This window comes from Homarus americanus, unplaced genomic scaffold (assembly GCF_018991925.1).
Source record: "Homarus americanus isolate GMGI-L3 unplaced genomic scaffold, GMGI_Hamer_2.0 scaffold57980, whole genome shotgun sequence".
Lineage (NCBI taxonomy): Eukaryota > Metazoa > Arthropoda > Malacostraca > Decapoda > Nephropidae > Homarus > Homarus americanus.
Genome location: NW_024716703.1, coordinates 23,369,672 through 23,392,877, shown reverse-complemented (window position 1 = coordinate 23,392,877; position 23,206 = coordinate 23,369,672). Strand labels below are relative to the sequence as shown.

Below are 23,206 nucleotides of genomic sequence, written 5' to 3'. Positions count from 1 at the left end.
AAGGAAGTGGGGGTGGAAGAGAAATCACCTCATGCTTCATGCCGCCATTTCACCCATAAAATTTTAAGTTCACTAGGTGTAATTCAAGATTATTTTCTTTAAATCAACACTGCACTGCACTATATATTGTCAATATGTAAACTAAATTTCAGAATGACCAATAATTGTACAGGTACTGTAAAAACATAAAAATAGTTTATGTTCAAGAGAGTCTAAAGCAAGATGTTACCTCCACTGAGCAGAGACACAAACTGACGCCTGCTGGGTGAGTCAAGTGGCTGTTTGGCGTGCTAAAAACTAGTTTCCTGTACTGTACTTCAATTATGTTCAATAATTGTTAAAATGACTAAAAAATTTAATATAAAACTTTCAAAATTATTGAATATACAACCTTCTTGATATTTACTCAAATGGGAACGAATTTAAGCCCTAGAACCGATTACTGTATTGGCGGACTAATATTCCAGCTGGTGAGCAAGCGAAAACATGTTGAGAGGAATTCGTAAGGAATTCGTTAACCAAATTTTTTTCGTTAACTTAATTGAATATTCTTATGGAATGTAATTCGTTAACCGAGGGATCACTGTACTTTAATGGGCAATGTTCGGAGGATTTGGCACCCTGTGTACCGCTGGCAAGGCCGTGGGCTCGTAACACTCGTCTTGCTCGCGGTGTCCACCGTTTCTCTGTGGATGTCGGTCACACTAGAATAACCCAATATAGTACATCCTTCTTTCCTCACAGCCAAACTCATAACGATCTTCAAGAGTAAGGTGCTTCCCCGCCTGGTCCCTGAGATATGCTAGAGACTGTCAGTTGATTGAAAATGTCCAGAGAAGGGCCACCAGACTGGTGCCTGCAATTCTGCACCTCAGCTGTCCAGAAAGATTAAGAGTGCCTGCAACTGCCTAGCTTATACTACAGACAGGCAAGCGGGAACCTAATCGAAATGTATAAACATCTCAGGGGCACTACTCAGTAGAGTGTCCATACCTGGAGCTGGCAGATGCCTGCCCCATAAGGGGTCACAGCAAGTCCAGAAAACTGTGAGGGCAAACTTTTTCGGAGTGAAACTTGTGAACTCTTGGAACAACCTGCCAATGAGTTTTGTGGCAGCTCAGAGTGTGAGCTGTTTCAAGACCAGACTTGACCAGCACTGGAGCAGGATCAGATACATCCAAGAGCCAGTGCATGCCCAGTACTTGCCAACCGTGCGTAACAGAGACGTGACCGACCGCCCAAGCAGCTAACAAGCTGATAAGTAGCGAAGAGGATAAAAAAGTAAAAGTAAAACCATCCCCCCAGTCACCACCATCAACACATCCCTCTACCTACACCACCAACACATCCTCTCACATTCCAACATCACTCAACTGTTTCACCATGTCTTTCTTTCCTTTTTTTTTTTACGGGTATTAGCCCACCTGGGCACAGGTCACTGACCGACATCAGGGTCTGTGGGGGCAAAAAAATAAAAATAAGAGGTGAGAAACAATATACTGTACAGTACTGCATGTATGTTGTGTTGTCAAAGTAAGAGAAACAACTGAGACCCTGCAATTGTGTGTAAATGAGGCAGAAAGTCAGATCAGCAACCTGGGACTTGGTCACAATATTTGTGATGCCATATGGCAGCAGGGTCTACCAATAGACAACACAATGTGTTTCCAATATCTTCCCAGGCGGTAGAACCTCCCTGTTTGATAAATGCTTACTTTCTATTGTTTAATTTATTATATCTGATTACCTGTACAGTATTTGTAAACAATGTGGACAATGAAAAACTACTCCTAAGAATTTGCTTATATTTTTGTGCTAACCTTGTGTATAGTACAGTATAAACACACTACTTTCTCACTGCCAAAATTCACACACAGCACATTTTCTTTATAGGCTCGCTGATGCTATCGCAAAATTTTTTAATAAGAAATGTGAAAATTGTAAAAGGTGATAATGCTTCTAAATGCATTGTTGGTCCTAGACTGAGCTTTGGTCTTGTTGCATATACTGTATACAGTACAGTAATTTTTATCACATTATGAAAACACATTATTCACAATCTGTAACTACAAAAAGCTTTATGTAGACAATATATACCATGCAGTAATTTATTAGGGGCAATCATCAATTTTTTTTAAACAAGCTGCCATTGAAATATCTGACTAACTTATTATACAATAAACAAACAGTTTTTTATTCAATGAAACTTTTAAGTCTAACTAACTTATGATAAAATAAACAAATTATTGGACAAAATATATTATAAAAATACAGTATACAGTACCTGTAATTGGTGCACTACCGTATATTAAGTTATGCTTCACCTGATTGTATTCATATGCAAAATGGCCTATGAATATTTCTCTTGTAAATTTTTCTTACTTACTTTGGTCTTAGACTTTTTACCAATAACGATCTTTATCTTTTTTTTAATCTTACCTTCAGAGGGTGTACTTTCAGACACCTCTTTCCCATGTCCGTCATCCACCTTAAAAAGTTTTTCGGAGTCTTCATCTTGTGTGACCTTATAGTTGCTTTCACTTTCTTTATCATCTTTTCTCTTTTCTGTCTCCCCACTTCCACCTCGTGTTTTAACAGATTTTTTCTTCTTAACTTTACCCTTCAGGTTCCTAGCAGCAATCAGTTCTGGTGTTTCCTGAGCAGAAGTGTCTAAAAAAAGAGTATCACAAGTAGCAATATCAGCACACAGTTGCTCTTCATCCATATCTCTTGTGGTGGAAACTTTAGTGGTACTGCCCCTTCTGCTGTGCCTAGTTGTACTACCCTTCCGCGATGCTAGCGACCCTGAAGTTTCTTCCCAAGGCCTGGCAGTGACGACCATCTTGGGTGTTGGGGGGACCGATAGTCTTAGGACTACCTCCTCACCTGATACCAGGAGATCCTCACAGGGTCCCATGTCCAGCTGGCACGGCTGAGACGAATAGCGATGATAACTAAAATTTGCATTACTCAATGAATCCGTTAGATAGTCTAAAGTATCTCCATTAGGTTTTCTGACCCATATTAAGTTATTGTTGTCGTATCCATTATAAACAGATCTAGAGTCATAATTTTGTAAGTGCCCGTTCTCTTTCATTCTGTCATCTTGAAGGTACTGGAATGATTTTTCCTCATCCTTGTCTCTTCTTTTGTTCTTTATTTGATCATTATGTTTGTCCCTGCGAGTAAAGGGGACCCTGTGTAGGTGGGCAGTGCCTCGGTGTATGACGTGGGCAGTGCGGACGGAGGAGTACATGGTTGGTGTTGGTCGGGTGGTTCTGGCAGGTCGTCGAGGATCGTGCAGCCGTGTCTTGGCCACCACTGGCTCCAGGGCCTCCAGTCTTCTGACACTGGAGGATAACCTATAGTTAGTAAAACAGTGTAACGTACTACTACCTGTTTAGTTATTATTTATAGTACTTTATTACATACAGTGTTTCCTGTAACTGCAGAATAATTAGATTCTTATAATCTATTAATAAATTTCTAGGTAGGTATACAAGTATATCTTCTCAAATCCTATTTAGCCTAAAAAATGGACATGTTCTATTTCAGCTCAAAATTATTTATTGGGTGGTTTTCTCCAATCATTTACCACTCCTGTAAATGTAATACAAAATACAGGTAAACCTCGAGATATGATGGGGTTAGGTTCCCGAAGAACCCATCGCTAATTATTGTAGATAGGGAGTCTCGTATTGCTTAACAAAGTCAAGTTTCACCTCAGAGATTTGGTTGTCTTGGATGCCTTGGCCTTCCCAGACATTTTCAAAGTTACACTGCTCACTTCAGTCAGAAAAACAGAGCAAAAGCACTTGTCAGAAAAACAGAGCAAACGATGATAACAAAAACAGTGATAGCAGCTGACACTATTCACAGTTTCAAAACAACAGAGTTGACGCACCTTACAGTAACAAAAACACAAAAAAATATCACTTCGCTGCCACCAGAATACAGTTCAATGTTAGTGCTGTCCTATCACTATATATAAGAAAAAACACCAATGATATGTACAATGTACAATGCTGGCCATTAATTGTTGCACCAGGCGATGGCGAGTTTATATACTACAAAGAACCAAACACAGGGCTGTAATGAGCGGGTTGGAGGTGTGGTGGCGCTCGAGTAGGGTTAAATATTGTTTCCTTATAAAATGGAACTGATTTGACATAGAAAAATATAATTTGCATTGCTGGAATCCTTGTAAGACCGCAATTAATTTGAGTATACTGTATACAACCCACAGTTTGCACTAAAGATAAAAAATAAATTTCCAACCAACTGTTATTGATGGCTATTCGTTGGACATTGGTAAAGTGAATTTTTTTATCATATATAACAAGATAATCTTAATTTACGACCGTTGTTAAAGCAGAATATCGCTGATCGGGATATCATATCTCGAAAAAGTATGTGCGATTTAGGTATACAATAATTCAACTAAAATACCGTAAACAGATCTTCCCTTAAATAAAAGTGTGTGTTCCAGATTACTGCGCAATCATTAGCAGCATGTGAACCAGATTACTGTACAGTACAATCATTAGCAGTGTGTGAACAAGATTACTGTACAGTACAATCATTAGCAGTGTGTGAACAAGATTACTGTACACTACAATCATTAGCAGCATGTGAACCAGATTATGTACAGTACAATCATTAGCAGCGTGTGACCTAGATTACAAAAAAGTACAATAATTAGCATGTGAACCAGATTACAGTACAATCATTAGCAGCGTGTGAACTAGATTATTGTACAGTACCATCATTAGCAGCGTGTGAACCAGATTATGTACAATACAATCATCAGCAGCGTGGTAACCAGATTATGTACAGTACAATCATTAGCAGCGTGTGAACCAGATTACTGTACAGTACAATCATTAGCAGCGTTGAACCAGATTACTGTACAGTGGTCCCTCGGTTAACGAGCGCCTCGGTTAACGAGATTTCGGTTAACGATTTACCTTCCATAAGATTCTTAACTTCGGTTAACGAGCTATCCCTCGATTAACGAGTTTTTTACGAGCCGACTTCAACATGTTTTCACTTGCATTTGGCGGTCCACCAGCTGTAGTATTAGTCTGCCAATACATTAATCGGTTTTAGGGCTTAAATTCCTTACTATTTTAGTAAATATCAAGAAGTTTATACTATTCAATAATTTTAAAAGTTTAATATTAACTTTTTTAGTCATTTTAACAATTATTGAGCATAATTGAAGGTAAAGAAACTAGTTTCTGGCGTGCCATCCAGCCTGCTAACACACCAGTCTCTCTCTGTTTTCAGTGGAGGTAACATCTTCCTTGAGACTCTCTTCAACTAAACGCTTTTTTCTGTGTTTCCAAGCAAATTATTGGTCATTTTGAAATATATTTTACATATTGACAATATATAATGCAGTGCAGTGTTGATTTAAAGAAAATAATCTTGAATTACACCAAGAGAGCTAAAATTTTATGGGTGCAATGGCACCATGGGGTGACTTCTCTTCCACCCCAATGCCTTCTCTTCTTCCTTCTCCTCCACCCCCATTCTAATTCCCATCATCATCATCATCCAGGAGCCTTCTACATACACACCTCAAAGTAAGTGTACTTTTCTACCTTTTTTATTGAATTTAGGCAATTTTCGGTGAGCTTGAACCAATTACCCAAAAACCCATTGAAACAATGGTTTCGGTTAACGAGTTTTTCGGTTAACGAGCAACCTGCTGGAACGGATTGTGCTCGTTAACCGAGGGACCACTGTACAGTACAATCATTAGCACCATTGAACCAGTTTACAGTACAGTACAATCATTAGCAGCGTTGAACCAGATTACTGTATAGTACAATCATTAGGAGCGTTGAACCAGATTACAGTGCAGTACAATCATTAGCAGCGTTGAACCAGATTACTGTACAGTACAATCATTAGGAGCGTTGAACCAGATTACTGTACAGTACAATCATTAGGAGCGTTGAACCAGATTATTGTACAGTAGCATCATTAGCAGTGTGTGAACCAGATTATGTACAGTACAATCATCAGCAGCATGTGAACCAGATTACTGTACAGTACAATCATTAGGAGCGTTGAACCAGATTACTGTACAGTACAATCATTAGGAGCGTTGATCCAGATTATTGTACAGTAGCATCATTAGCAGTGTGTGAACCAGATTATGTACAGTACAATCATCAGCAGCATGTGAACCAGATTACTGTGCAGTACAATCATTAGGAGCGTTGAACCAGATTATTGTACAGTAGCATCATTAGCAGTGTGTGAACCAGATTATGTACAGTACAATCATCAGCAGCATGTGAACCAGATTACTGTGCAGTACAATCATTAGGAGCGTTGAAGCAGATTACTGCACAGAACAATCATAGGAGCGTTGAACAAGATTACTGGACAATACAATCATTAGGAGCGTTGAAGCAGATTACTGTACAGTACAATCATTAGGAGCGTTGAACCAGATTACTGTACAGTACAATCATTAGGAGCGTTGAACCAGATTACTGCACAGAACAATCATAAGAGCGCTGAACCAGATTACAGTACAGTACAATCATTAGGAGCGTTGAACCAGATTACTGTACAGTACAATCATTAGGAGCGTTGAACCAGATTACTGTACAGTACAATCATTAGCAGCGTTGAACCAGATTACTGTACAGTACAATCAGTAGGAGCATTGAACCAGATTATTGTGCAGTACCATCATTAGCAGTGTGTGAACCAGATTATGTACAGTATAATCACTAGCAGCGTGTGAACCAGATTACTGTACAGTACAATCATCAGCAGCGTGTGAACCAGATAATGTACAGTACAATCATTAGCAGCGTGTAAACCAGATTACTGTACAGTACAATCATTAGCAGTGTTGAACCAGATTACAATACAGTACAATCATTAGGAGCGTTGAACCAGATTACTGTACAGTACAATCATTAGCAGCGTTGAACCAGATTACAGTACAGTCAACCCTCGCTTTACGCGGTCCCACTTTACGCGTTTCCACATTTACGAGGTACCCTGCCGAAACCGGAATGCTCACTTTCCGCGGTGTGTGTACCCCTTTACGCGGAGACCGGCTGGCGGTCCTCTCGCGCCACGCCATTTTTGGATCCAAACCTCCCGCCATCCGCCATGTTGTGTAAGCGGCGCGAGTAGGTTGCGCAGTGTATGTCTTTGTTGCGTTATCGGTGACGTCATATGACGTAGCTGACTGTGATTGGGCAAAGCATCCTTACCTCCCTCCCTGCTAGCTGTGATTGGTTTAATGACGTGCCCCGCCGCGGGAGCGTTCAAGCCCCTCGACCTACCGCGTCAGTTACACCCCTCCAGGCTACACCGTGTATATCGGTATCCATTGTTCCATAAGAATGGCTTCCACCGAACCACCACCACCACAAAGAAACCTTGCATTACCTGGACCCAGCCGCTCTAAGCCAAAGAAGACACAACGTTCCTTAAGCTACGAAATTAAATATAAGATCATACAAGAGTTGGAGAAAGGAACAAGACAGGTTGATCTCGCGCGCCAGCATGGTATTAATGATTCTACGATCAGGACAATTAAGAAGGATGCAGCCAAGATAAAGGAGCACATGAACATCACAAAGTCTACAGGTGCTCTATGATCAAGTATTGCCACAACCAGGTGCTTCTCAAGACAGAAAAATTACTTGTGAGCTACTTGGTGCATCAGGCACGACGGAACATGGCGGTGGACATGAGCTCAGTTAAGGAGTACGCACGTGAACTGTATGCTGCAGCGTCACGAAAGATGGGAATTACAGAGCCCAAACCCTTTAATGCTTCCTCTGGGTGGTTACAGAGGTTTAAGAAGAGAAACAAGATCACCAATATCAACATTGGTGGTGAAGAAGCTAGTGCTGACCGTGTTGCGGCTAGGGAATTTCCTCCGTTTTTACGTGAGATTATGGAGGAAGGACAGTACACCGACGACCAGGTGTTTAACATGGACGAATCTGGTCTTTTTTGGAAAAAGCTACCTTCCAAGACCTTCTTTGTGAAGAATGCCAGCAAGTGTCGGGGCTGGAAGTTGCAGAAGGAGCGCATCACCGTCCTGTTTACCACCAATGCCTCCGGTACCTGTAAGCTCAAGTTATCGGTGATCCACACAGCACGCAAGCCACACGCCTACAAGAACATGGACATGACCAAGCTAAATGTCCACTGGCTGACCGCACGTAAGGCGTGGATGTTCTCTACACTGTCCCTCTCCTGGTTTGATGACTGTTTCGTTCCCGATGTGAAGAAATTCTGTGAGCAACAGAATGTGCTATTCAAGATTTTGTTGCTGCTGGACAACGCACCAGGACACTCGCCCCTACTGTTAGATCGTCACCCCAACGTAAAAGTGGCCTTCCTTCCTCCCAACACGCCATCTATATTACAGCCCATGGACCAAGAGTTAATCTGTAATGTAAAAGCTGCATTCTCTGCTAAAAAATTCAACCTGAACGACTACACCAACACCAAGGAAGAGTTGCGTAACCTGAGTGACACCAACACAGATAGCAAGAGCGAAGACGACGAGGATCAACAGTTGGCAGAGCAAGAAGTACTTTTAAAACAATTCTGGAGAACATTCAATGTCAAGAAAGCTGTGGACTTCTTGGTGGAGGCATGGGATCAGCTGTCTGTAGCAACTGTTCGTCATGCTTGGAGACATGTGTTGCAAGGCATTCCGGGTGTTAGGCAGAGTAAATCTGTGACTGGCGAGGTTCAGACTGTTGCAGTATCAGTGGACCTTGCCAGAGAAGCTGCGCAGAGTGTTACAGCTGCAGGCTTCTCCGAGACCACCAACGACGACATCCTGGAGGTGATAAGGGATCCTGATGTGACTACCGACGAGATGGTTTTTGATGATGATGTCAGTGAAGAGGCAGGTGGTGAGTCATCCCAAGAAGAACGCCGCTTATCCCATAGTAATGTTAGGGGTGCCATCGAGTGTATCAAGAAAGTCAAGCTCCTCCTTTCCGACGACCCTGACGCAAACAGGTATGAAATCTTCACTACCCAGCTGTTGCAGACTATGGAGCCCTACATCAAGGTTTATCACGACAACATAAACACCAGCCGTCAACAAAGCATAACAGAGATTTCTTCGCCCGCAACCCACCACAGCCAGCCCAAGCCAGTGATAGTGACAGAGGTAGAGACAGTGATGATGACTTTGAGGGATTTGTCAGGGAGGCACTAGTAAGTGTGGATGACACCGATGAAGACTCACCTGAGGGCCAGTAGCCTGCCCTCTGCCTCGGAACCAGCCTCCATTCCCCTACGCCGACCCATCTCTTCTACTAACGTAAGTGTTAACCCCAACCTTGTTTTTTTCTAACCTAACCTTCAGTTTATTCTTCTCTTATTGACTGTTCCCTTCTTTATTAAATGTGGGTGAATACCATCATAAAGTTAAGAGGTTATTTTTAGTAAAACGTACGTATTGTGTCGGGAAAAAGTGGAGTTTGGGGGTCGGCCCGGTCTCTATTTCAATTAATCCCATATGTTATGTTGTTCACTTTACGCGGGCTGCCGTGGGTTGAATTAACCGCGTAAAGTGAGGGTTCACTGTAGTACAATCATTAGCAGCGATGAACCAGATTACTGTACAGTACAATCATTAGCAGCGTTGAACCATATTACAGTACAGTACAATCATTAGGAGCGTTGAAGCAGATTACTGCACAGAACAATCATAGGAGCGTTGACAAGATTACTGTACAGTACAATCATTAGGAGCGTTTAACCAGATTACAGTACAGTACAATCATTAGGAGCGTTGAACCAGATTACTGTACAGTACAATCATTAGGAGCGTTGAACCAGATTACTGTACAGTACAATCATTAGCAGCGTTGAACCAGATTACTGTACAGTACAATCATTAGCAGCGTTGAACCAGATTACTGTACAGTACAATCATTAGGAGCGTTGAACCAGATTATTGTATAGTACAATCATTAGGAGCTAGAAAAAATAAGAATTTCCTGTTGAAGTGAAGTAAAATGTTTACTAAGAAGAAAATGTGTGCAGAGGAGCACAAAGTGTGTACCTTGGTGTGGGCAGCAAGAGTCGGGAGGGTGGGTCAGCTTCCCAGAAGTTACTCACACTGCCTTCTGTGGGAGGAGAACAGAACAATTACTTTCCCAGGAAATATAAGCGGCAGCTAGTTTCACTTATAAAAGTTAAAGTAAAAAAGTAAAGTATGATAAACACTTAACAAGATGACCAACAAAGTTACAATATATATACAGTACCTGTATAATATATATACAGTACCTGTATATATATATATATATATATATATATATATATATATATATATATATATATATATATATATATATATATATATATATATATATATATATATATATATATATATATATATATATATATATTGATAAAATCACACGGGAAAATGGAAACAACGGAGCACCTTAGCTTTCGTCTTTATTCAAGACATCATCAGAGGCAACTGGATTACATGGACAGAGAGAGGCTTAAATATACAGGGTGACCTTAAAAACATGAGGTCAGGTCATAATGATGTCATCCACTAATCCCCACACCAACACACACGAAGAGGAGCTTAAGAGAAGGGGGGTGACGTGACTAGTCAGGTCAGGTCAAAAATAAGGGACCCACAAAATAATTATCATACATCTAGATCAAAGGTTTTCAAAGCATTTTTAACCTTGGGCCACTGACAAATAAATTTATGTAACATATCAGTTTTGAACTGACCATCACTAATGTGTGTTCATACATTCATTATTATTCTGCCCACCATAATAAAGTCAAACAGTCAGTATTTTCAACAATGTTTTTACGTGCCTTGAGAATTTGCAGTCCGGAATTCATCGATGAGGAATACAAATATATATATAATATTGGCTCAAACCTTAAATACCCTAGATCTTTCATAGACAAATGCTTAAACATTACTAAGAAAACTTTTTATAGAACTGACCCCAAGCCCACCCATGACCATAAGAATATCTTAATATTACCATTTCACAAAAATTTCTCACACATTCCTGCACAGCTAAAAACCTGGAACGTCAATGTGGCATTTAAAAACTCATGCACTGTTAAACAAATGTTAATCAAGAACTCCCCCAACAACACAATTGGTTGCATTTATAAAGTTCCTTGCAAGGAATGTAATATGTTTTACTTAGGCCAGACAGGTAAAGATCTTGCAACTAGAATTAAACAACACAAATACAGTGTTAGGACAGGCCAGGAATCCAATGCTCTGTTTGTTCATTTGAGGGATAACAAGCATTGCATTGACTGGGATAATGCCTCCTCAATATTACCATGTAAGTCAATTGACAGTAGGAACATCATAGAATCTAGTCTTATTAAACATACCGAAGCATTCAACATGAATTTGAGTAACGGCATGTACAAGCTGGACAATTTTGTAATTAAGAAGATTTGTGATCAGGTGAGAAGGCCGGGTCACTTGACCATCTGACCTGACCACCAACCGTTGTGTGCTATTTAAAGATTAGTAGGGTCATTACCTAATACCTGACCATTGTGGACCTGGTCTCACCCTCCTCTGTATATATACACCTTGATTTGTATTACTCTCTCTAGTCTGTACTCACCCCTGAAGATGTGAATTACACGAAAGCGCTTGGGAACTTCGTGTTTTCTTCTTTCCTTGTGGTTATCAGCATATTATATATATATATATATATATATATATATATATATATATATATATATATATATATATATATATAATGTTATGGTAAATATCATAAACACACATAGGCATGGCTAGGTTTATTACAAAGTGATGAAAATGATACGATCAATACTGTACAGTGGGTAGTCCACAAAACATGTAGCTATGTCTCTTTATTTGAGTGCCCCGTCAAAGGAGTCCGTTTTCTCTCACTTCAGGACGCCTGAGTTGTCCGTTTTCTCTTAATCTTTGAGTGCAGTGCACTAGAAACTTCGTTATTCCTTAGTAATGACATAGAATTTGAAATTGCAACCCCAATTGCAACTGGGGTTGCAATTGTTGAGGCAACTAGATATGTCTGATTACAGCAAATATGTTATTGTCAATTTGTAGGTGAAAGATTTTATCCTCAATAGATGTAGGTTAACATTACACCTGGAAGCAAATGCCTAAGGAAGGAAGGATATTCCTTTAACACATAATATCTGGCCAGTTTGGAGAGGATCATCGTGTTTCCGTCAGAGTGTCGTGGAGTGGTGGTCCAGTAGGCGTCACGGAAGTTTTTTTTTTTTTGAGGGGGGGCAATGGATGTAGTTATGCAATCTTGACGTTGTCTGCTCCGACCTGGACGTTAACTGGCGATGACTGTATATATTATATATATGCCAATGGGGTGTTATAACAAATCTAATTTGCCTCGAACCTCGCTCAAGTATAGCATTCGTTCGTTATAGGATTAATCCGTTCCAGGCCCCCAAATACAACCACTTAACACTGAAAAAATTCTGTGGAAAATGTAAAAAAATACGGTACTTTATCTTACCTTAGTGTTGTACAGCATGCAGGACAGGAGGCAGAGGGGGAGGGGGGAGGAGAGAATTATGGAGAAGAGGTGGAAGGAGAGGAGTCATTCTTCCTAGCCCTCTTTGGTGACTGTCTCACAGGCACTTTGTCTGTAGGTTCTTTTGTTACCTTTGTAAAGAAGGAATCCAGGGTTGGCTGCTTCAACCTTGATTTCTGGACCTTCCAAAAGTAGTTCATAACATTGTCATTAAACACACTGATGGCCTTTTGCACAGAACCAACATCAGGATGATAATCCTCAGCAAGCTTGGACAGTTTACTCCAGCAAAAGAACGCATCCTTGAGATCTTTGGCTGGAATGATGCGGCATTCCTCCTTGTCCTCATCCTCCCCTGACTCCTCAGAAGTTAAGCTCCGCTTCAGTGTCTCATTTTCCTCTTTGTGAAGCTCAAGCAGCTCCTCAGTGGAAATTCCTTACTGTGCTCTTCCACCAACTCCTCAACATCATCATCATCCACTTCCAGGCCCATGGAATTGCCCAGAGACACAATTTCATGAACAACAGCCTCTTCTTCAAACTCTTCGAAGCCTTCAAATTCTCTTTGAAGGACTCATTCAGGCCACAATGGCCTCCAAGCAGCACAAAGACACCTCACAGTAACCTCTTTCCAGGCTGAGGTAATTAAAATTACAGCGTCTGCTATATTGAAGTGACTCTTCCAAAATTCCTTCAAGCTAACATCACTGGAAGAAGTGGATGCAAAACATTTTCTAAACAGTGCCTTTGTGTACAACTTCTTAAAGTTAGAAATTACCTGTTGATCCATGGGCTGGATGAGAGGTGTTGTGTTGGGTGGCAAGAAGTGCACAGTGATGAAGTTGAACTCCTCTGGCAATTCAACCATCAAATTAGGAGGGTGGGCTGGTGCATTGTCCATCACCAACAAAGCTTTCAGTGGAAGATTGTTCTCCCTGAGGTATTCCCGAACACTGGGTCCAAACACCTTAATCATCCACTCAGAGAATAAATTCCTGGTCACCCAAGCCTTTGGGTTTGACCGCCACATAACACCAAGGCGGGTCTTCCTAATTTTTTTGAAAGCTCTGGGGTTTATTTTGCAGTCACCAGAAGCATTAGTACAAAGAAGGAGGGTGTTTCTTCATTGGCTTGGCGGCCAGGACAGAAGTTTCTCCCTGGTAATGTATGTACGTATGAGGCATTTTTTTCCCAGAAAGTCCAGTTTCATCACAAGTTGAATACCTGCTGAGAAACAAAGCCTCCCTCTTTAATTACATTCAAAAAAATGTCATGGTGTTCCTGAGCTGCTTCCTTTATCTGCACTAGCAGCATCACTTCATGTCTCTGCCAACACTATGTAATTTATTTCCTCTGAAACCAGTAAACCACCCTTGGTACCCCTAAACATCAAGTACATCACTATCACTTCCACTGGGAGTCTTGGCTAAGGTCCTCAAACAATTGTCTGGCTTCACAAAATTATAGCATCACTAATGCTATCACTCCGCCATTTCTTTCCTCACACTAAGAGTAAATTCTTCTGTCTCCTCAATCACATTACACCTTGCTTTGCTAAGTCTAGAGATTCCTTAGCCAATTTCTTGCACAGTTTTTCAACTCCTCGTTATTCTTCAAAAATCATACATATAGTCGCATTTAGCCATCCCATACTCATCACTAAGTTTCGCAATGCTTGTTCCATTCTCACGCTTTTTTATGATTTCTTTCTTAGTTTCAAGAGTGAGCTTTCACTTGGTTTGGACGATTCATTGTTGCTAATTGTACACTTGTATAACAAAAAATATTTATACAAATAACTCTATTTCCACATCAAAAGACGAAATTTCAACAATAAGAGTGGTGCACTGGCTACACAATGAGAGACAAAGATACGGTACAACATTATTCATGCGCTTGACGCAAATAGTCCCATATAGTCATCCTCACAAGGTCAAGCAGGAGCTATGCCTCACAGGCATCTCAATTTTTATAGGTAAAAACCGCTCAAGTTATAGGAAATATTCGGGTAGATCCGTCATAGCATATCCCACTGGTTTATATATATATAAAATATATATATATATATATATATATATATATATATATATATATATATATATATATATATATATATATATATATATATATATATATATATATATATATATATATATATATATATATATATATATATATATATATATATATATATAAGAGTTTGCATTTACGATCAATTGAACCGACCCGCGTAAAACGAAATGCCTTAAATGAAATAACAGAACATATGGGATTATTGAAATAGAGACTGGGCGACCAAACTCACTTTTCCGACTGTCACATACGTTGTAGTCAAAATAACATCTTAATTTTATGATGGTATGCACACACAATTAATAATTAAGAAATATCAATAATATTAGGTTTTTAACACTTACGTTAGTAGAAGAGGTGGGTCGGCATACGTGGATGGCGGCTGGTTCCGAGGCAGAGGGCAGATTATTTGCCCTCCAGTGAATCACTTTCACTTTCACTACTCGCAGATGTTTGCAGGGCCTCCCAGACAAACTTCTCAAAGTCCATATTCTCACTGTCGTCAATATCACTATCACTGACTTGGGCCAGTTGTGGTTGTGGTGGGTTGCGAGCGAGGAAGTCCTCAATACTGCGTTGACGACTAGCATTGATGTTGTCGAGATAGATCTGGATATAGGGCTCTATAAATTTTGTCAGATGGTTATTAGACACTTCATACCGATGCTTATCTGGGTCGTTTTCAAGGATGAGCTTAAGTTTCTCCCCCAACTCGATGATTTCCTTCACATTATCATGGCTTGGTCCAGGTAATTCAATGTTTTTCTCTGGTGGTGGGGGTCCCGCGGAAGCCGTTGTGAGGGGAATAGCGGGCACAAGAGAGAACTGTATACGCGGACTGAGAACAATGAGACAGGCCCGGCTAGGTCAGCGACTTCTACCCTCTGGTGGCAGGGCACGTCATATTACATTAAACTAATCACAGCTAGCGGCGGAGGGAATGCGTGGATGGTAAGGATGCGTGGCCCAATCACAGTCCAATACGTCATATGACGTCAGCGATAACATAAGAGCGGCCTAATGCGCACCACTCACCGCGCCGCTTCCCGTGTATGGTCAAGAATGGAACGCGTGTGTAGAAAATGGTGCTGCGGCGGTCTGGACCTCTCCAGCCGCTCGCCGAGTAAATGACCAAATTTACTGCGCAATTAAAACATTTTCATTCTGGCAAGAAACCGCGTAAATGACCAAATGCGTAAACAAAAACCGCGTAAATGCAGACTATACTGTATATTATTTAGAGATTTTGGAACAGACTCCATATCCATATGAAATAGACAAAAGTTGCATGGGACACATGAGATTTCTTGTGAACAATGGCTTAATGAACACATAAGTTTGGCAAGAACATGAATGGTCATTGTCCCTCTTCCCTTCTCTGCTTTGCTGTTCAAGCTTGACCAGACTGACATCAGGCAGATACAAGTCTGTTATGAACTTGGTAGTACTGTACAGTTTTCGCACTTGGAGCATAGAGGTCTTGTGTTCTGTCCTCCCTGAGTATCTCTCAACACTGACAGCTAAGGAACATTGTGTTGCTTGGAAAATGCCTTAATTCTATTTTTCATGAACCAGGATCATAGATACTAGCAAACTGTTGCTGGTAATGTCTGAATTAACTGCTATAAGGCTAGTTAATACATACTGTATTAAAAAAATGTGGCTAGCATGCCTACACTCCATACTATAAGGTTGGCTAATGCTGTACAATAGAAGGACAAGGGGTAATTTAATATAAGTTAATAAGCACCTCAAAGGACATTACTCAGTCAAGTGTTCATATCCAGAGCTAGAGGATGCCCTCCCCACTAGGGGTCACAGCCTTAAGTTACAGAAGCTGCAAGTATAATGAAGACAATTGTCAGATCTACTTTTTTGGTGTAAGAGTTGTAAACTCTTGGAATAACTTGCCAGTGTTGTGAACTGTTGTAATAACCTGCCAGTGTTATGACAGTAGTTTTGCTGCCAGTGTTGTAATAACCTGCCAGTGTTGTGACAGTAGCTGTGAACAATTGTAATAACCTGCCACAGTGTTGTGACAGCACCTACCAAGTGTAAACTCATTTAAGACCAGACTTGACTAACACTGGCGCATAACCAGGTACATTGTAGAGCCTGTGCATGCCCAGTACTTGCCAACAGTGCTTAACAGAGAAATGACTGACTGCCTGACTGACTAGAGCCAATCTGTGGCAAACAAGAGAGAAAGATAACAGGTCACATAACTCACTGCAGCATATAGCTGGTTCTCCTAATACCTGCATGACTGTGATGTTTAAAATACAACTACTATATAAAACCCATTGCCAGATTTGGGATGTCTCACCTTCAGTGTCACTGATGGCAAGTCTAGAGGCCATGAGCTCTCCCATACGCTCCATATAGCTTTTTGTTGCCCCATCAAGGTATCCACGTGGCTCATGGGGGTCCAGGCTGTCTATGTCACACATGTCCTGAAGTACATAACAGAACACAACACTGTCACACACTACTTAGTACACTCCAATTATTACTACAAGTAAGATTAACTAAAATACTGTGCTCTATTGATATTTTTTTCAAATGTAGTTAATTTTGATTGATTGTGGCAATGTAGCTTTAAAAAATATACCAGTAAAATTATGCATGGACGACACTGAGCATCTATAGTTCTGAAAAGAGATTATTATTGTTAAAGAATAATATTTTTTGCAGTGATGTTTGACAAGAAAAATTGGATCTCCTTTGTAACTAATCTATGTTCAGTGTTATTTCCTTTCTGGTTCATAAGGACATATGTTTGGTATAATATGGCATACTGTTCCTAACCCTTTAACTACAGGTATGCCATTTTTACTATTTTATTTGGCTAACACCACACAATTTTAATTCAGTACAGAGGAGGGCCCTGTACACAAGGGTTTAAGGATACATAATTACACCACAGTTCTATAAGGTTCATCACGTTCGCAAAGGAACTATGTCACAGTATGCATTTAAATTGTGTGTGGGAGACAGAACCAGTGGCAGTAAGTCTTATCAGGATCTCAGGTGCAAAGGAACAAAGAAATGGCAGGATGATGAACAGAACACAAAATTAAGTAAAGCAAAGACAACTTACTCAGAAGCTACTTATAATAACTTTTTGCTTATGAGAATAGCAAAGACTCACATACATACAGTACTTCAAATGTAAATTGATTAAAGGAAGTACAGTAAATGTGTAAGTGTTGGTGATACACCAGAAATGCATGTCTCTCTTATCATCGTGTCCTGGGTTCAATCCCTGACTCAGGACGTGTGAGAAGGTATGTATTGCTCAGCGTGACCCTACAATACACTACAAATTTCCTCCTTTACTAACACTGGACAATAAAGGTCATAACAAAGTAACAAAGCACAGACCAACCAGCCAAACAGCTAGTATGCCAATAAGTGACGAAATGATAAATAATATAAAAACAATCACTATCACGCTAAGTACTGTATTACAGCAGTACCCAAGGTGTATAGTGTTACTGTACTGTAAACACATATTTCTTGATTTCTCTAGCATCAAATTTTACTGAATAACAAAACGCATCTGGAAAAAATTAGATACACTACTGCTGCTATCACTTAGTTTCTATCCACAAGTACAGTAACAACTAGACATTTTTCAGTATGACTACAGCAACCAGTTCTTGAGTCTTTTCTTCAGTTGGTAATCTTTGTATACAGTACAGCACCTGTATAGCAGATGGGAATCTCTGAGTTTCTTTTAACTTGAAGTTTAACTATTCAATAAAGTCTACAACAAGAAATCATTAGAAATGTAAGAGACGTTTTATAAATCAAAATTTTATTTGCTCACATTTCTGAACAAGATTTTGAAAGTTAAAAACTAACCTTCCTATAGCTGAGTAGATAAAATATATTACAGTATAAGTAGACTCTCTTTACTAAACCTGCTATCACCTGGGAACTTTGAATTATATTCTAGCTCTTGGATCTTATCTAACTGTTAATTACTGAAGACAAGAAAAACTCTGATGTACCTTTATTTTGTTAATAATGACCGGGGAAATCATATATACTTCACTGAAATGTGCCAGTTCAATTTGGTAAATGCCTAAGCTAGCTACATGTTGTCCAATTTTTTTTTTAAATAATTTGCTATGGCTGTGTAAACATGGCACAATTGCAGACAGCAGAAGCCCAGTAACCTATCAGCTAAATACTTTCTTGCTATTATAGGTAAAAATGCAGTTTGCTTGCCAACACTCACTTGTCTCAGAAGAGGAAACCTTCCCCATCTCCCAGTGCATTATCATTTGATCAATAAGTGTCCTGCCTCAGTCCATACAATCAAGTGTTAACATAAAAATGCATCTGGCACACCTAGGTGACTAATTGGGTATTGTACTGTATTACTTGGGAGATGAAACAACCTGATACTTCACCAAACACATGTACCTACCTCAAGCAGCTCCTGCCTAATATTACAAGGATCTAATGAAGGGAATTCACGCAGGTTTTTAGTTCAGAGACAACAATTAAAGCAAAGGAAATATATCACGTTAAAATAATTGACACAGCATTTGTGATACTTGAGAACATAACCTAATTTTTTCAGAACAAAACATAAAACCCCAAGAAATTGTGATATTGCACTGTATTGTATCTCACTATATACTGTAGATCAATACCATAATATATAATACTAGTCCCCACATCATGTATAACACAGTACCTCAGGATATACTGCAATGTAATGCCCCAAGATGTAGTTTCATACCTTGGGACATAATTTGATACCCGGAGAAAATATTTGTATACCCCAGGACACAATGTAATGCTCTAGGACACAGTGTAATAATCTAGGACACAGCGTAATACTCTTGGATGCAGTGTAATACCCCTGGACAGTGTAATACCTGAGGAAACAGTTTGTAATACTCTAGGACACAGTATAATACCCTAAGACACAGTGTAATACCTGAGGACACAGTGTAATACAGGGTAATTTAAGACAGTAATACTCTAGGACACAGTGTAATACTATAGGACACTGTAATACTCTAGGACTCAGTGTAATACCTGAGGACAGTGTAAAACTGCACTATTTGAGACTGAATGTGAGAAGGACCTAGGTGTGTATGTTGACAATGAGCTGAAGTTCTCGGGCCATTGCGAGAAGAAGGTAAATGAGGCAAATAAATTATTGGGTCTTATAAGAAGGTCGTTCAGATATCTAGACAGTCCATCTCTCGTAACGATCTTCAAGAGTGAAGTGCTTCCCCGTCTGGTCCCCGAGATATGCTTGGGACTGTCAGTTGGTTGAAAATGTTCAAAGGAGGGCCACCAGACTGGTCCCTGCACCTCAGCACCTCAACTACCCTGAGAGATTGGAGCGCCTGAACTTGCCTAGTTTATACTACAGACGGGTAAGGGGTGACTTAATTGAGGTATATAAGCATCTCTAGGGGCACTACTCAGTCGAGTGTCCTTACTTGAAGCTGGCGGATGCTCGCCCCACAAGGGGTCACAGCTCAAGATTGAAGAAGCCACAAGCCCAGAAAACTGTGAGGGAAAACTTTTTCGGGGTGAGAGTTGTGAACTCTTGGAACAATCTTCCAGAAAGTGTTGTGGTGGCACCGAGTGTGAGCTCTTTCAAAACAAGTCTTGACCAATACTGAAGCAGGTTCAGATACATTCAGGAGCTGGTGCATGCCCAGTACTTGCTAACAGTGTGTAACAAACATGTGACCGATTGCCCAAGCGGCTAACAAGATGATCATTTAATGAAGAGGATAAAAGAAAAAGAAAGTAACAGAAACGTGACCAATCGCCCAAGAGGCTAACGAGCTGATCAGTGGTGAAGAGGATAAAAGTAAAAGTAATACCTGATGACAGTGTAATACTCTAGAACACCGTGTAATACCTGAGGACACAGTGTAATACTCTAGGACACAGTGTAATACCTGAGGACACAGTGTAATACTCTAGGACACAGTGTAATACTCTAGGACACAGTGTAATACCTGAGGACATAGTGTAATACTCTAGGACACAGTGTATTACCTGAGGACATAGTGTAATACTCCAGGACATAGTGTAATACTCTAGGACACAGTGTAATACCTGAGGACACAGTGTAATACTCTAGGACACAGTGTAATACCTGAGGACATAGTGTAATACTCTAGGACATAGTGTAATACTCTAGGACACAGTGTAATACCTGAGGACACAGTGTAATACTCTAGGACACAGTGTAATACCTGAGGACACAGTGTAATACTCCAGGACATAGTGTAATACTCTAGGACACAGTGTAATACCTGAGGACATAGTGTAATACTCTAGGACACAGTGTATTACCTGAGGACATAGTGTAATACTCCAGGACATAGTGTAATACTCTAGGACACAGTGTAATACCTGAGGACACAGTGTAATACTCTAGGACACAGTGTAATACCTGAGGACATAGTGTAATACTCTAGGACATAGTGTAATACTCTAGGACACAGTGTAATACCTGAGGACACAGTGTAATACTCTAGGACACAGTGTAATACCTGAGGACACAGTGTAATACTCCAGGACATAGTGTAATACTCTAGGACACAGTGTAATACCTGAGGACACAGTGTAATACTCTAGGACACAGTGTAATACAGTAACACAAAAGAGTGTTACAGGATGGAAGTGAGGTCAACAACCTAGCACCTGCTGGTACTTATAAGAGATAGACCTAAGTGTCCACAAGCTATACTAAGCAGTTTAAATGTAAAAATGAGTTCTAAAAACCTGACAGCCAGTTAAAAGCAATGCAGAAACTAATCCTACAGTGCAAAGTGTGGCTGGCACTGAATTCGACCCCTTAACCTTCCTAACTCTGAAATTAGAATATTAACCAGAGCTGGACAACTTTGGGGTTGCTCCAAGCATAAACCAGGACAGGAGGCGAGCACTGTATCTACCTGGCTGCCACATACCCCATCCTGTGATGTACAGAACAAGAAGCAGGATTTGAACTCAAACCGTTTCAGATGGTAAGCTTTTAACTGTACAATGAATAAATAAACCTACTGTAAGATTAGATCAAGTTCCTGGGTCAACTTCAACAGATCAGGTCAGGTTCAAATGACTTTTAGCTATTTATGATGCGGTTGGTAATGCCCTCGCTGACCCTGTAAGTAATGTGAGTTTGAGTCTTACAGAGGCAGTAGTGGTATTTTTGTTTTTGTGAGTTCTATGCTTTGAGAAGTAAACCCTATACAGCACAGGCAACAACTCGTGCTATTTACTAGCCGAATAAAGTTAATGTTTCCAATTTAATAGTTTTGATCAAGATCATTTGGTTTCAAATTAAGCCTCCCACTTCCCCATATACCCCTGGGCCCTCACATACCCCCAGGTCCTCACACTTCCCTGGGCCCCTCACACTCCTCTGCACCCTCGCATACCCCCAGGCCCTCACACTTCCCTGAACCCCCACACTTCCCTGGGCCCTCACATATCCCCAGGTTCTCATAATCCCTTGGGCCCTCATATACCCCCAGGCCTTCACACTACTCTGGGACCTTACTTACTCCCAGGCCCTCACACTTCCCTGGAACCTCACACTCCCCTGGGCCCTCACATACCCCCAGGCCCTCACATACCCTCAGGTCCTCACACTCCTCTGGGCCCTCATACTCCCCTGGGTCCTCACTCTCCCTAGGTCCTTACACTCCCTGGGCCCTCACACTACCCTGTACCTTCACACTTGCCTAGGCCCTCCCATTTGCCCAGGCCCTCACTCTTCCCTGGGTCATCACATACCCTCACACTCCCATACATCCTTATATACCCCCCCCCCAGGCCCTCATAGAACATGTCCCTATACCCTCACACACTAGGTCTGCGTCCTAATAAATTACAGTAGATGTTCATGAAGAGTTTATGGAGTGCAATAGACACAGAGGAAGGTCTAGTACTTCTTTCATAGGATATAATGTGACTGTACATAATGGGATATTTTTGATGGCAGACGTACATTATTGGTGGCATCCCTGTGTCTGTTGTTGTTGCGTCTGTGTGCTAAAGACTCGTTCACAGAGCCAGTGGTGAGTTTCTCTGATGGGGCAGGGGAAGAGGAGGAGCACTCCCGAGTGGCTGAGGAGGATTGCAAGGGAGGACGGATGAGGCTATGACTGGACCTGCGCAGTGGGGGGGCAGAGCAGGGCGTAGGCAAAGCTTCCTCTAGCTTGTACTGGGTTGGTTTAAGGCTGGTACGTCCTGAGCTTAGGTCAAGTGCACTGCTGGAGACTGGTATTCTTTCCAGTAGTTTTTTAAGGCATGGCTTGGTATCTAGTGGAGGCTTGTAAACTGTGTCGTGGAGAAGCGAGTCGCCTGATGTAGCTTCACTACACAGTCTACCACTGACCCGGTCACCCACCAAGGGTTCTCTGCAACTGGTCACCGGCGAGCCAGACGAGCCAGACCGACTGTGCTGTAAAGTTTTACTGCGTCGCTCTGTCTTATCCTGAAAAAGAGTGATACATAAATCAAAAGAGACACAATACATCCATTTGTTAGGAAAACCTTTCCTA

The 23,206-nt window shown here is 40.8% G+C and overlaps 2 protein-coding genes across 6 annotated transcripts in view; both read right to left on the bottom strand.

The window, feature by feature from the left end:
- The window catches only part of LOC121858339 (solute carrier family 49 member 4 homolog), a 121,240-nt gene that overhangs the window by 23,035 nt on the left and 74,999 nt on the right, over positions 1–23,206 (bottom strand). The gene's annotated exons all lie outside the window — the stretch shown is intronic.
- Positions 1,789–23,206, bottom strand: part of LOC121858338 — a gene marked incomplete at its 5' end in the record, with an annotated part of 38,734 nt that continues 17,316 nt past the window's right edge. The window contains 4 exon segments of the mRNA XM_042354734.1: positions 1,789–3,350; positions 10,079–10,142; positions 16,972–17,098; positions 22,651–23,139. Coding sequence (XP_042210668.1) covers positions 2,351–3,350; positions 10,079–10,142; positions 16,972–17,098; positions 22,651–23,139 — 1,680 coding nt within the window.